Source organism: Antedon mediterranea, chromosome 11 (genome assembly GCF_964355755.1).
Source record: "Antedon mediterranea chromosome 11, ecAntMedi1.1, whole genome shotgun sequence".
Taxonomy (NCBI): Eukaryota; Metazoa; Echinodermata; class Crinoidea; order Comatulida; family Antedonidae; genus Antedon; species Antedon mediterranea.
Window position 1 is genome coordinate 18,831,194 of NC_092680.1, and position 15,259 is coordinate 18,846,452.

The following is a 15,259-nucleotide window of genomic DNA, read 5'->3' on the forward strand; positions in this document are numbered from 1 at the left end:
CATTTGAATAAATTATTGAAGGGATATAATTTTTGTCATAGTTATATTATTTTTCTTCATTTCTTTTTTAATTATTATTGCTTCATATGTTCATTTATTAGGGGTATCCCTTAAGGTCGAACTTAAGTACAGTGTTTTGGTACATGAGTAAACTGCTGTTACTTTATTAATGTTATTATTTAATATTATGTCGCTGAATACAGTATTTACAGTATATAAATGCGATTTGAAAATTATATAATTACATAATTACCGTATATTTATTATCAAAACACATGCGCCTTATATTGTATAAGAATCGGAACTCATTGGTGGTCTTAAGTCAGTTCCCACCATTTTTCTGAAAATCGTTGGAAATTGGGTAACCATACCAAATTATTAAAAAGAATGCATTTATTACGGTTAAAACTCATTTTTTAGGCCTATTTCTCCATATATTATATTTGATTTTCTCATTCTTCCTTTACCGCACCCGGTACATCTAGCCTATATGATATCGACTGTCGCAAGATTCGTTAAACATAACCTTATAAGAGTAGACTGCTGGGGATCAATGTTAAACACCTAGTTAGAAGATAACAGCACAAAATATCAACAAAAACATTCAGCATTGTACATTGCCATTTATTTAATCAAATAAACATAATGTCATATTTAATGAATGTTCATATCATTTCTCACATTTATTTTATAACGGATTTGTATAGTACAGAACATTATCAGATGATGTATAAAGTTTGTGGTACCACATGTAGAGCTCGACGTTTCGATCAATATACTTCGATCGTTATTGTGAGAGAGTAGGCTACATGTAGTGATCCAGAAAAATGTATTTTAACGCAATCAAAAAGCACGATTATTGTTATACGCTTTATTTTTTTTTTCTACCTTTTATTTCAGGTGTGATGTGAAACATTTAAAATACGTTACATAGTTAAGTTACAAACTTAAGGTAAACTATGAAATACTATATGTTATAATCAGTGTCATGGTTCGTTTTAGATGAAGTAAGTTCATTACATCACTTGGTCAAACATGTTTACAACCCTTTATGATGCATACAAACTGTAGGCGTAGGTTGAATATGATGTATTTAGTATTATGACGCTCATAGTCGACGAGAATTTCTTTTGCGTCGACGCAACAGCCTTGTGCTAGCTTCGTCAACCCCATGCACCATTATTCCATATTGGAAGAGATTTGTCTAAAGGCTTCTGTTTGATCTTTGTACACTTCGCATGCAAAAAGACATCCCCTTTTCCGTGTAGTCCGACAATCTTCCGATCACACGTTCTCTATGGAGTACCAGGAGAGCTGTCCAGTCGATGACACGGGTGACTCGGGTGGGCCTTAGGGCTGTTGTGTGGGTGGTGGTGATCGTAGTTTGGATAGTGACCGTAATGATGACATAGTTCTTCACCATTTACATTCTTTTTTACCTAAAAAAATATAATATAGATCTATTGTGATATGCTATTAATTAAAGAGGCATTCCTATCCCCAAAATATGAAAGAACAATCGAATCAAACAAATTAATGTCAATTTTAATAACTTATACCGCGTTTACGTTAATAACATTGCAGTAGTTGTTGTTGTTGAATAATTTATGTTGGCAAGGAATTAAGGGTGAATAAGATATAACTTTAAATCTTGGCAAAGTATCACATAAGCGATCCTCCAGGGTAGCACGGAAGTTCTAACTCAGCTGATGGAAATTTACAAACTTCGGTCAGTCTATTTGAAGGGATTTGTACGTCATATGCCTATTATTTACCAGCAGCCATCAAAATAGGAGTTACATGTAATGTAATGTATCGATCAGTGAACATCCTGCAACATGCAAGTTATTGCCCCATTTCACCGCCCCTCTCCCACCATTTCCCATCCTCCCTCTCCCACCATTTCCCATCCTCCCTTTCCCACCATTTCCCATCCTCCCTCTAAATTTCGAAAAATTTCGGTGCAAAAATATGCAGGCACTTTTAAGGGCGTGTGTGGGACGTTGAACTACCGATCGTCAGACCGAGATTCAAATCCAACTCTCGCCGCAATGCTTATATATCCGTAGGCAAGATACTTTACTTATGTTTGCCTCTCTCCACCCAGGTGTATAAATGGGTACCCGGTTAGATCAAGACATAACTTTGCGCTGAATACTAGCTGCATTATGGGAGTATGTTTCCATACGTGTTTGATCCAAAAAAATGACTGGGGTGATAATGTTCAGCGCATTGAGAGCTTGCTTATAATGTGCTATATAAGAATGAACAATTATTACTCCTCCTCCCCTTTCAAAATAATAACGATATCTAGATAGTATACCTTTACATTTTGTATAATAGGCCTATGACAAAAAGTCAATGGCTCTTTTTTGTCATTTTTGTTAGGCGAGTTTCGATTTCTTTAAAAAAAAAACCCACCCGTATCGTAGCGCCTACGTCAGAGCAAGGCAATCTAATCAGAGCCTGGCCTATTTCATTTATCATTTATCTTTTTATTTCGGAATATCATGGTGACATAATATTATATCCATAGTAAAAGAGAGAAAAAAAAATCTTAATCTAACAGCTCATAGAACAAAAACAAAGATATGTAAATATATAAAGTCAATGCAACAAAGCATTCCATTGTATGTGCATTCTTGACACATTAAGAACGTGGCGATTAATGGCCATGATCAAGGAATTACTACTTGCGTTCACACGATATTTAAAACTAAAAAAACAGATTTTCCAATGAACTCATCAAAGGATGGGACGTCATTTAAGACAAACATCATGCTTGCACTACAATGTCTAGGCTGCTTCAGCAGCAAACGTAAGGCATTGTTATAACATAGGCCTACTTTCAGTGATCTCAGAGTGCTCTATTATATCTACCATGACCTCAGTATCTTAACTACAGGTGAAGGGGTACCCCTGTCAATTAGGGTCTTGAAAAGTGTCCAGTGGTTCACTTTATCAAAGGCTTTGCTAGCGTCCAAGAAACAGCAATAAACATGGGCTACCATGATTGTTGTAATGTAATGCTCGATAATCTGTTTAAGAGCAAATATACACAGTTCGGTTGAGTGACCAGATTTGAAGGCAAACTGGTTGTCATGGGAGTCCAGTGAATTACCACTATATGTATATCAAATATATTAATTAATATTATTAGGTTATGCCTATACTACTGAATTGTTGTAAATATAAATGGTAACTTACGTCGGATGGCTTTGTATTTCTTCGCTCGGGTGGTGATCCAGAACCTGCAGAGGAAGAAGATTGATCATGACTAATGTTTGTATATTAATGTTCACAATAATAGCAGCAGACGTTTCGTAAAACTAAACTTAAATTTCAGTATAGTTGAGATCGAATCAAATAATACAAATCAATTAATCTATCACAACAAAGGTCATAACTTACCTTTCTCAATTCTGTCCATAATTGTCGAGTTTGTGATACCGTACTTGTAGAACTAGAACTTCCAATATTGTTTGTAGATATACAAAATCTTATGTGCGGGGTGATGAAATTCAATAATATTTATAAGATTCGTAGTAGCCAAGTCCATTTGTATACGGGGTACGCCACAATTTCAACTCTGCATGAGCTAATCATCCTAAAAAGGTTATTTCCCAATGACATGATCTGAACGTTAGTAGTGCAATAGTATATCATTAACTAATTAACAAATAATTATGTAACTGATTTTACTAACGTTTTATTTGTCAACCTTAACTATAATGATCCCCATATGAAAGTGAAATAATCCGTGTCTACATGATGATACGGGATCAACAGCACGTAGGCAAATGAACAAATATAAATGGTAAATATTATCATAAAATTGTTAGCCTTATGACGAATTTGGATAACTATAATCATATAATAAATACAGTATTATATTGTCAACAATTGTATGAAAATAAAATATAATTTTGCAGCGGATGCAGGTTATTGTGGGGGTTGGTGAGTTCAGTGACTAGCGGGCCAAAAATTGAATCAGAGATACCTCCATATGAGTCAACTATTTAGTGAAATTGAATCTAATGTTTTTATCTTTTTGTAAAGCGTGGTTCCCACTAGCGACGCAACGTAATGCAATCTACGCAACGCAAGCAAAGCCTTCTAATAATTATATTTGCCCCCGCCTGCGTGAAATCAAACCTGCGATGTTTGCAGCACTATTGCGTCGTCGGTTCCCACTTGTGATTACGCAATACAGCACCTTGCGTCAATACCACGCTTTATGGTTTATATTCCCGAAGAATCGGTACACGCACTCATAGTACCGTACCCCGTAAATGCGGCAACCCCCCCCCCCACCCCTCATCATGTATAGGCAATTTAAGAGAGACCCCGGGACTGATCGTGTATGTATTTTTATTTAGAGACGTTCCAATGGTTCCCTTTTACTTTGCTTACACTGATGACAATTCGCACATTGCAAAAAAATATGTTGACCCGACCCAGTTGTCCAAGAAATAACCGAAACGATTATTGGAAAAATAACAAAAATGCAGACCTACTGTAGTCTTCAACATGGTAAAACCGGAACTCTGGATCGTTTTTTGTTTGTTTTTTAATGGGAAGTGAAAGTAATTTAGTTTCAATAGTTTAAAATCTTTGGTATTAATGTTTGTATTCATATTATTTACCAAGCACACATTAAACAGGTTGATATTGTGTATATTGCCCAGTTTATATATTGCATAAATTTTTTTTATAAACTCAGCTTTCATTGTGTCAACACGTATTATCGATACCAGTCGTAAGAAGTTACGTGCCAGTAATCGCGTCAAACAAACACTAGTGACGTCATATAAATTTATGACCTTCAATGAAAAAACAGTGACCCCCCAAAATCTGGTCAACAATCAACGGAGAAAACGAAGCAGGGCCCTAATTTGTTATCAAATCAAATACACGCAATATAGGCCTACTTCTTTCAATTCAAACTAAACTCTACTTTTTTTTTAAAGTTCGTTTAGTTTATATAGTGAATACGGTAAAAAAGACGTCATATGCCGTTTGGGAATTTTTACCATATTCTCTTTTTTGTAATAAAACAATACTTATATTTATTTTGTTTAATGAATACAAATGTGAATTATAGAGGGTTGGAGGAGTCGTATCTGTTTCATAAGTGAGCCCGGTATGTATTTACAATATCACTTAACTCAATGTCACTTCCAAAGTCAATCAGATAAGATATTTGACGGCAGCCCAATTGTGACTGTTGAGGATTTCACAGATATGCCATATTTTATAAACAATATACAATACATATTTATAATAATATAAAAATATTGAAACCTGAATAAATAAATAAAACTAACAAGCTCTATAATAATAGATGTTTCGAAACAAATTCAAAATGTTGCCCTTAAGCTTGGTTCACACTAGCGACGCAACGTAACGCAATCTACGCAACGTAATAGAATGCCCATCCAATCATTGTGATTACGCAATACAGCACTTTGCGTCAATACTGCGTTGCGTCTCTAGTGGGAACGACGCTTTACATAATTTTGCATTGACATAGATTCGAATAGCAAAAACACCTTTCTTTTTTTCGAATTTAGTGAATTGTTTTATTAAGCGTGGTTCCCACTAGCGACGCAACGCAAGGACGTAACGCAACGCAAGTGAATTGACCAATCACAAGCGATGGCTTATTCGCTTGTGATTGTTAACTGTCTATATTTTCGCTTGTCATTGGTTAAAACGCTTGCGTTGCGTTTACGTCCTTGCGTTACGTTCTAGTGGGAACCAAGCTTTAGACCCATAGAGCCTAATTTTCTTGTTCTCTGGCCCAAACCGAAATTGCACAAGTTTCGAGTTTAAACAATTTTAATTAATAGAAATTTTGTAGGATTTCAAAGACAAGTATGCTGTAGGTAAGTGGTTGGATCTCTGAAGATATAAATAAAATTAGTAGAGGCTCTGAATCAAGGTAATATAAAGCGGCTATCAGAAGAGAGAAATACGAAATAGAAAGCAGTCCAAGTATAGCTGCCGGCCATGAGTGGATTAGAAACGAGGAAAGTAGAATTCTGTTTCACCAAATTCAATTTATTGACACAGATTGCTGTAGTCGTCAACAACAAAATGTAGTCACGTAGGCTGGGATAAATATGACCTTAAGTGGAAAATAACTGACCTGAAAACACGAGGGTCACTATCAGTACCATGGTCAATATCATCAACTTATCTGATTAAGTGGGACGTCATAGCTTATCACATCAAAACGAGTAAATACATAGAGTCTGTAAACAGAATATTGGTGATTACCCGATAGATGATCTTGTCTGTTGCAACTCGGGCACTGGTTGCATAATATTTGTCTTCCTCAAAAAGTTTCTTACATATCAACAGTAAGAATATAATGTATTCTAATAATATTACTGAAAAAAATGACAATGCTGTGGGTATCAGTGACTTTATCTCAATGGAGATACAAAATAAAATAAGCAAAAACTGAATCAAAACGATAAAGTAAAACAGCGAGAAAAAGTAGCAGAGCTTTCGGGCAACACTAGTCCTTCATCAGTGCAAGTACTTAGACAAAGTAGCTAGTATTAAGCAGAAAAGCGCTACCCGAGTGGACTGGAATAAAAGAAATAAAAACAAAGGCGGCACAGGCTGGTGAATAGAGAGAGTAAGTGTAGAAAATTGATAGCTTGGTAAATATAAACAATTTTGGAATGGAACTAAAAATACAGCTTTAATATTGTAACTTAAATTAATACTTTTGGTTGGTCAAATGTAGAGAACAGTTACAATAGTTGATATTGCGAGGGAATCCAAGCCACGACTAGCTTGGCGTCCATACACTAACTCTAACCTTTACAACCATACCAAATAACACATCATGGCAAACATTATTTACAAAATTCAGTTTATTTTGATTAATAATAAATATACACATCTGCTGTAATAATACATATTAACAAATTTAGGAATGTAAAAATGATTTTGGTATTGTGTCCAAGTGGTGATTTTGTTTTAGAAAGTGTAGAAAAAACGTAGGATAAAACGTTTTTATGTTATTCTTGGCCTGAGCATATGTGCATAATATAATTATGCTGTTTATAGCCAACAACATGTCAAATGAAATTGAAAATGACTGATGAAGTTGGCAAGTCCTAACCAAAGCATTATACATCAATTATCTAATAATTTAAAGGTTTTTTGGTGGTTAGACATCAATACAGAGCACTATAAATAATCTATCTCAGTGTAACATCAAATATTATTACCGTATTTATTCGAATAGAAGCCCCAGGGCATTTATTGTTCAGGAGGGTTTTTGGGGGGAATTTATTCGAGGGAGGCGTTTAATTGAATAAACTAGAAAATCAACTCTAACAAAAATATATCTCAAAAAGTCATCATATGGAAAGGGACAATAATAAGGCTGGTACTAATTGGTAAATTGGATACAGCAGTTTGAAGTCATGCCTTTACTTTGTCATGCACTATGCCTCTGTTACAACATATTAATGTGAGAACGTATTCTTTTATGATCCTTTTACGCAAACATTTAAGATCTTAGTCTTATGTATATACTGTTCAAAAGATATGTATTTTTTTAACAATGTACCTTATAAATAAGAGAATTATATAAATGTGCATATATACATATATTATTTATATTTATAGAACTATAATAAAAGTGGGACGAACCCACACAAGACAAAAAAAAAAACCATTTAAGATTTTTACCAAGAAATTATTCATGTTATTGCAATTAACCATATATAATTAATATTAATATATATAGAATTCTTAAATACCACACTGTCCTATTTTTGTTTAGATGTTGATTCTGTTTTACTTTTGAAATTTCTTTTATATTTTTTCCTCCTACCAAGTAGCTTGCGTGTTTCCTCAGCTGTTTCCTCTTCCTCCTTGGACGCGTTGTTAATATAACCTGTGACAAAAAAAATAGTTTAACCATAAATGTACACAAACACATAACAAAAATGTATGCACTTTTGTCAACCTAATCATTTTTTAAATAATAATGTATATTTATTTTTGTGTGTTTTCTTGTTGACACAAAATCAATTTAATGTCACTTTTGAAGGAATATGAACAAAAATTCGCTCAATTTCAACAATAGGGTCTATTCAGACCTACAGAATTATGGTTTTGTAATGTATGCAGCATACAACACCATAGGTCCTATTCAGACCTACAGAGTTATGGTTTTGTACTATATGCAGCATACAGTCCAGGTCTTTTTCAGAGTGAGTGGCAAAACACTTAAGACAGTGGAACCGTAATACCTTGCCATATTAACATCGACAAGAGTTCGAGCCTCACTCGCTCCATGGTTCTGGTGGTAGAATAAGTCTTCCCGGATAAGGACTATAAACTGTAGGTCCAGTGTACACATCATGTGCACTTTAAAGAACCTAGTACATCTTTCGAGATGAGTAGGGGGTTACCCCGGTGTACTAGTATACACACAGCCACTGTCCTCATCAAGAGGGCCCCTTGATTGTCAGCATATGCTGTTTAGGGTCACCCTCTATAAATAAGGTGTAATAAAAAAATAAAATAAAAACGACCTACAGGAGAGTTATGGTGTTGTAATGTATGCAGCATACAACTCCATACAGTAGGTCTTTTTCAGACCTACAGAGGTATGGTTTTGTACTGTATGCAGCATACAAGTTCCAGTTCAGACCTTCAGAGTTTTTAAACATAAAAACAGAACAAGAGTAGGATTACTTAAAAGTAATTCTACTCTTGTTCTGTTTTTATGTTGTACATTCTGTAAATTGGCAAAATAAATAATGACAATTTTTGCCCTTTCCTGGAAAAAAGAACCACTTCCCCTATTCATTGATTATTAGATAATTGTCAAGAACCATTACCTTTTTGAAGGCATATCTGTGTATTAGGGAAGTCAACATCCCAATAATGAGGTTGAGTAGCAGGGGGAGAGTAATGACCTCTGTGACGTGAACAAGCCTTCATACGATCAGCCTTTTGTGAATCTGTCAAATCCATCGTACTGAAATACTTTAGGAGAAAAAAATGCAAGTTCAGAAACAATATTGTAAAAGCAAATAAAGAGCAAGTCCTCAACAATGTACAATAAAAAATAGTGAACACCAACACTTTCGATTCACACAACTAAATTTTCCTGTAGAATACTTAGTTTACTACAGTAGAACTCATCCGTGTGGGACACCTACATTATATGTAATGAAAGAGAAGCAAAATATATTTTTATTGCCAAACCTCCACCACCAGAATCATGGAGTGAGTGAGCCTCGAACCCCTGCCGATGTTATGGCAACGTAATTACGGTTCCACTGTCTTAACCGCTCGGCCACTCACTCACTATGTTATTGTTATACTGATAAAGGGGTCACGACTTAAAATTCAATGAACTTACTGCAACCTCCATCCACCCATAATATACACTGTATACTTATATGTTTGTTTAAATTCATTTAAATGCTTTGAAAATAAATGAAATAGAGGAATACACAAACAATACATACCGCTTCACAGTCTTTGCATTCAAAGCCTCTTAGTTTCCTCCTGTCTGCCTGCTTACGTACTACTTCTACGTACTTATAAGTGGGCTTCTCTTCAGCTACTGATGGCACCCTGTAGGAATTGCATACAAAATATGTTAATATCATCAGGTTTAAATTGTTTGCATTTAGTATCTATACAGTAAAGCCTCTAATTTTGCTCTTTCCAATTATGGCGACACCCTTCGAGGGGAACTTTCCTGTGAAACGGACAAGGGCAAATATATCATATATGACCAACACATATTCAGGGGACACTCCCTATAAATGAACGTGTCCTTTTAATAGAGATTCTACTCTAATCTTCACCAACCATGACGCGATAGATTGTCCAAACTGGTTTTTTTTTTCAATATTTAACACAGAGGCACCTTAGCTTCAAGGCGCCTCGGATCAGCAAAGAAAAATCAATCAAATCTTCCAGAATTAACATGAAATTGTCACAAGTCAAAAGAAATCTGAAATGTTGTTTGTGATTGGTCAACTCACTTTAATTGTGCCTACGTCCTTGAATTATATCCAAGTGGGAATCAAACTAATATTACCATGCTAAAGAGGGACAATAATATGATGATCAACCAAGTTGGTCAGACAATAAATAAAAATGTAACACATTAGTACTGTACAAGAAAAAAAATAATTACACATCGTAATCTTTGATGAAAGAATCAACAGGTAGCTTCTTTGGTTTCTCATCTTCAACAACATTGGCCATATCTGTGGAAAAGGTAACATAACATAATGAACAAAATAAAATGTCATGATGACATTTCCAGCAATATACCTCCCTAATCTATTTTTGTGACTTTCCAGACATAGAAAATATTATAGTAAAGTTCCATTAATTTTCATAAAGACCTATACAGTACAAACTCTGTGTGGTATAGAGGATGAGAAAATGTGAGATTGAATTTAGTACAGTAAATTCAATTGTTATAAAAAAAAAAACTACCTCCATCATGTTCCTCATATTCCTCATTGACACCAAACATATCATCTTCGCTTAAATTCTCAACATCCTTATCAACCATCAAAGAATGAACAGCATCACCTTCTTGCATGTTAGTAGCAAAGGTATCATCTAGAATGCATGGCACCTCTTTGACAATGCAAACTGTGCCAGACTTTATTAAAACAGGTTTATGATTGGCAAGATCATTTGTCTGTGGAGTATTCTTGTCAAATTCGCTAAGATCAATGGCAGGATCTATAGTACCATTTAGAAAACTGTGATCAATTTCAATGTCTTCTTTTTTGCGATCAATTTCACGGTCTTCTTTTCTGCGATCAATTTTACTGTCTTCTTTTCTGCGATCAATTTCACTTCCATCTTTTTGGTCATCATATAAAGTTCTTCTTTTAACAGGTACAAAGGGTTTCTTGAATTCTGATGTCTTAAAATCTTTCAGAGACTGTTTAACAGCTTCTTGAAAATAGATGTCTTGCTGAGTGTCATCACAAGTGATACTGCCTTTGTTACTGGTTCTAATGTCAGAGCTACCTTTATTACTGCCATTAAAACATGACAGAGTTTTTTGGACAAGTCTGTGTTTTGCTGGAGAGTTTAAATTCATTTCCTTTTCAGTATTATCTTCTCTGTATCTTCTTTTGCTTTCCACAATATTTTTTGAATCGGTATTTTCATCAATAAGCTTACGTTTCTTACTAGTCGAAGGTGTTTCTTCTTCCATTTCTTGTTTTGAAGTTTTGTCAAACAATCTGATTTTCTGAAAATCAATTTTAGGTTCTCTTAACAACAATGGTGATTCATCAGACATGTAGCTTTCATCCCCTATCAGAGAAGCTGAAGAAGGAGTCTTTAGGGCCATAGATATCGAGGAAGATACAGGGGTCTTTTGAGTAACAACGGAAGGTGTTTTCTGGACAGAAAATTCAAGAACTCTGCTAGCATTCTTAGCTTTTTCTTCATCTTCTTTTGTAAGAACTGCTGAGATGTCTCGTTGGAATGTTGGTGAAGGAATCTGTGTACTATTAAGATCGACCGGATACTGTGATTCTGACCTTGGCAATGAGGTGCAACGGTCAGCAGCCCACTTTGTTTGACCATCTCCATTCTTTTGTTTGTCTTGCTTACTAACCATCTGTCGTGCCTTCTTAATCTTTGGTATGTTTGGTGTACTGCTTAATGGTGGTACCTTCAACACTCTGCTCTGAGATTGAATCATTGTCAGATCATAATCTTCCATTTGCGAAGGATTTTCTTTACGTAAATTAAGAGAATTATCTTCTAGTTGAGGGGCAATCTGTGTGCTGGTGTATTGTGGGCCGTCCACCTTATCTTGTGTATTAAACACTGTTCCTTCATCATCTGGAAACGTGCATGTATCTGGTATTGACACCGACATGATATCTCTTCCCATAATGCCTTTCACATCAGGTGTTTTAATATCAGAATCATCTATTAACGGTATGTTAATCTCATCAGAAATGTCTAACGACATATCAGATGGAAAGGTATCTGGAACAAAAGCCATTTTTAAATTGTCACCTTTTGCACCAATGTAATAGTCACTTTCATTGAATCTTCCTTCTGTTGCTATCTTAGTATTACTTTCTTTTGAACTTTGACCTGTGATTGGTATAACTAGAGGTTTTGTCATCAACACACTCACTGCTACAGAACTTACTCCTTTCTTTCTTCTAAGCTTCCCTTTAGGCTTTTTAACTGGAGATAAATTAGATCCAATTGTGGAAGATACCACTGATGAGGGGAAATCTATAAACAATATAATAGTTTGCAATTTAATTAATAAAGATTCAATATACCAATATACTTTTTAGTAAAACTTCCATGACTTTTGAACAGTGTTACATAAATTGTGCATGAATGGTTTCCAATAAAAATGTAAATTGTTTTCATCTTATGGTGTATACAAATAACTCTCCGATCATATTATATACTCTATCCATGACTTTTTAATGATAGCCATAAATTTTGAGGTGGGGACAATTTTTTAAATTATAATTCCATGATTTAAGTAATACAGTAGTATGATCCTTATATATTACTGATACTAGATGATAGCCTACTCTGAAGTACTGTATTGAATAAAGGGGTATAAATAGCAAAACTTCCTAATAATTCCAAACTAATAGGCTTACTTTCTGTTGAAGCATCTACACATGTTTTATGTTGATCTGTTGTCTCTTTACACTTTTTACATATTCTGTATAAAAAAAATAGCAGGTTTCTGAATGAACATCAAGGTGGTCATATTATTAATATTTGCCGCGTAATAGCTATTCATATTTTGCACAGATCTGAAATTTCTTGTCAGATCTGAACGATTATTATTTGATGGCAACATATGCATGTTTACAGCTTTTACTTTTTATAAATCCAAATCTCACCAACAAATGAGTTTGACATTAAAAGTAAGGGTCAAAGGTTGGGCAGGAGGTATGTACTCTAGTATTATACATGTGTTTTACTTACTTATCTTTCATTAGCTCTTGCATCTTTGTCTTCATCATCTCGCGTTCATTTAGCATTAATTTACATTTTGTGTAATATTTCTTCGCATAATGAGCACTCCTTTATTAAGAAAAATATATTCAATATCAATCTAATTAACAAAAGACAAACAATTTAGACATTTAACTAATCACAAGGATTTATTTAGTCTTTGTTAGGGACAGACCATAAATATATTCTGCAGTTACTACATCTAGAAAAATAAAAGCCATTGAAAAAACAGAAAAGAATGTAGAGATTTTGTGAGGTGTGAGCCAAGGGCAACCTAGGTGGAGGAGAATACATGAATCTCTTCCTTCATCAGCCTTCATCAGTGGAAATTTACTTCCATTTATTGTCATTTGCATATAAAATATACATAGAAATTATGTTTGCTCTGAGATATACAAAAACAGATATATGAAAATTACAAATGACAACAACAACGAGGCTGTATTTAAGTAAAGTACGCAATTAGCAAACTTTTTTATACACGCTTTGCTGTTTATTACAACTAAAACCATATGTTACTTTAGTAAATATATGAACATTGTAGAATTACTTACTGATTTGCATTGGTGTGAACTTTTTGGTATCTTGTTGTTATCATGCATACCTCATCTTTTAATTCTATTTAGAACAAAAAAATTAAATAATAACAATTACTTACATTTATTTATCAAATGGAAGTTATTTAAACTAATTTTGTAACATAAAAGTACAAGTGTCATTTAATATACTGTTAATATTACAGATATTTTGTTCAATAAAGTTAGTTTTATATGTATGTTTTAAGTTCTGTTTGCATGGTAACAGCAAATGCTAAACGCATCACTTAATGATACAGCTTAAATTATCTGTTTTTTGCTAATATCAGGAAACAAACATATTGTATAATATACTATTATAATTATTTAGTAAAAATGTTTTACTTCTTCAAATGTATGCTTGATCTAAAGCTTTGTCTACATTATCAAACTTTATGTGAAAAAAAAAATGTGATGAATTTAACTATATTTTTGATAGTGTAGACCGAGCTTTATATTAAATTTTGAGGCAGCAATTAAAAATAAAATTACTTTTCACAATCTGCAAATGTGCTTCTTGTAGTTTTAACAGACAGCTCATAAATTGATTATCATCATTTGCCATTTTCTTCTGTGTTTCTCTTTTTACTAAACCTTAAAAAATAAAATAATTATTTCTAACTAGGGAGGAGGTAGGGCCCGGGAAGGCGATCGGGACTAACAGACATAAAAAACAACCAGTTTTTATAGGTCTGAGATTTCGTCTTTTTTTAAAACTTGTGCATTATTGGGTCCTCAGTCGCAGTTTGGGGTACGTTCTTGGTGTTGACATGGTTATGACCATCTCAGTCACTTTTTCCATGTGTGTCATGTCAAGCGAAGCTCCTAAACCTAGCCCTATTTATTATAATAATTAATTAAGGTATCTAGCCTAGGCCTACCTATTAGGCTATAGGTATAGGCCTAGCCTCCCAATATGTTATTATATATTATTAATTAATTATTATTAAATAATAATTATTATAAATTAACTACTATTATTAGGCTAGTAATGTAGCTAGGCCTATCACATCTTTCTACTCAATAAAGACGATGAGTAAATTATGACGAATAATAACGAATTTAGGCGCTCTATAACGAGCGGCCGACCTAACTAAATGGCCACCGAAATAATCAAACAACACCAACAGGCTGGCCTAGTCCCGACATACCTTACCTTACCAGGTCCAAGCAAGGCTAGCCGCGCCTATATATAGACTTACTTTTTTGGGCCTACAAAAAGGGTCTTAATAAAATTGTACCTTTATCAAGCAACACAAGTATGCAGTGAACACATTTATAAAGTATTCTAAGATAACTGTTTAGTAAAATACTGCTTTCCCAGCGATGTCTGGAATGTATTTTAGGCCTAGGCCTAGGCTTTGCTAGTTAGCTAGTATCGTGTCGTCTTTTGAAAAACCCGCAGTATTTATCAAGTGTTGCCAGATAATTTATGACATGTAATTACGTTGTTGTCGTCGATATTAATCTATAATTTTCTATATTATAAAACCAGGGAGTTGTAAAATACCCCCTGATAAAACTAAGATGGAAAAAATAATTTTTATTTATAGTTAAAATTCATTTCTAATGTATATGATGTATATGTAAAACGTGTAAATGTAAATACAGTTTTAATTTTAAACACAGTGTAATGCACAGTGCTTTCT

The 15,259-nt window shown here is 34.0% G+C and overlaps 1 protein-coding gene and 1 long non-coding RNA gene across 2 annotated transcripts; both read right to left on the bottom strand.

Moving 5' to 3' along the window:
* Positions 1 to 603: 603 nt before the first annotated feature.
* Positions 604 to 3,520, bottom strand: LOC140062327 (uncharacterized). Its single transcript, XR_011847471.1, has 3 exons — positions 3,412 to 3,520; positions 3,208 to 3,251; positions 604 to 1,439 (listed from the first exon to the last, which is right to left on the bottom strand). It is a non-coding gene; the product is annotated as an uncharacterized lncRNA (long non-coding RNA).
* Positions 3,521 to 6,929: 3,409 nt separating this feature from the next.
* Positions 6,930 to 14,175, bottom strand: LOC140062042 (uncharacterized). The gene is made up of 9 exons (XM_072108086.1): positions 14,103 to 14,175; positions 13,590 to 13,653; positions 13,006 to 13,104; positions 12,672 to 12,736; positions 10,501 to 12,285; positions 10,193 to 10,265; positions 9,513 to 9,621; positions 8,877 to 9,024; positions 6,930 to 7,924 (listed from the first exon to the last, which is right to left on the bottom strand). Exons 1-9 carry the CDS (start codon positions 14,173 to 14,175, stop codon positions 7,797 to 7,799), a joined length of 2,544 nt encoding a protein of 847 aa, XP_071964187.1. The 3' UTR covers positions 6,930 to 7,796.
* Positions 14,176 to 15,259: the final 1,084 nt, after the last annotated feature.

Excerpts from the sequence above, each read along its gene's own strand:
- LOC140062042 (XM_072108086.1), bottom strand. The coding sequence starts at position 14,175 with ATGGCAAATGATGATAATCAATTTATGAGCTGTCTGTTAAAACTACAA. Across the intron at positions 13,105-13,589 it reads GTTCACACCAATGCAAATCA|GAGTGCTCATTATGCGAAGA; the intron begins GTAAGTAATTCT and ends TTCTTAATAAAG. Across the intron at positions 9,025-9,512 it reads AATGCAAAGACTGTGAAGCG|TATTTCAGTACGATGGATTT; the intron begins GTATGTATTGTT and ends TTTCTCCTAAAG.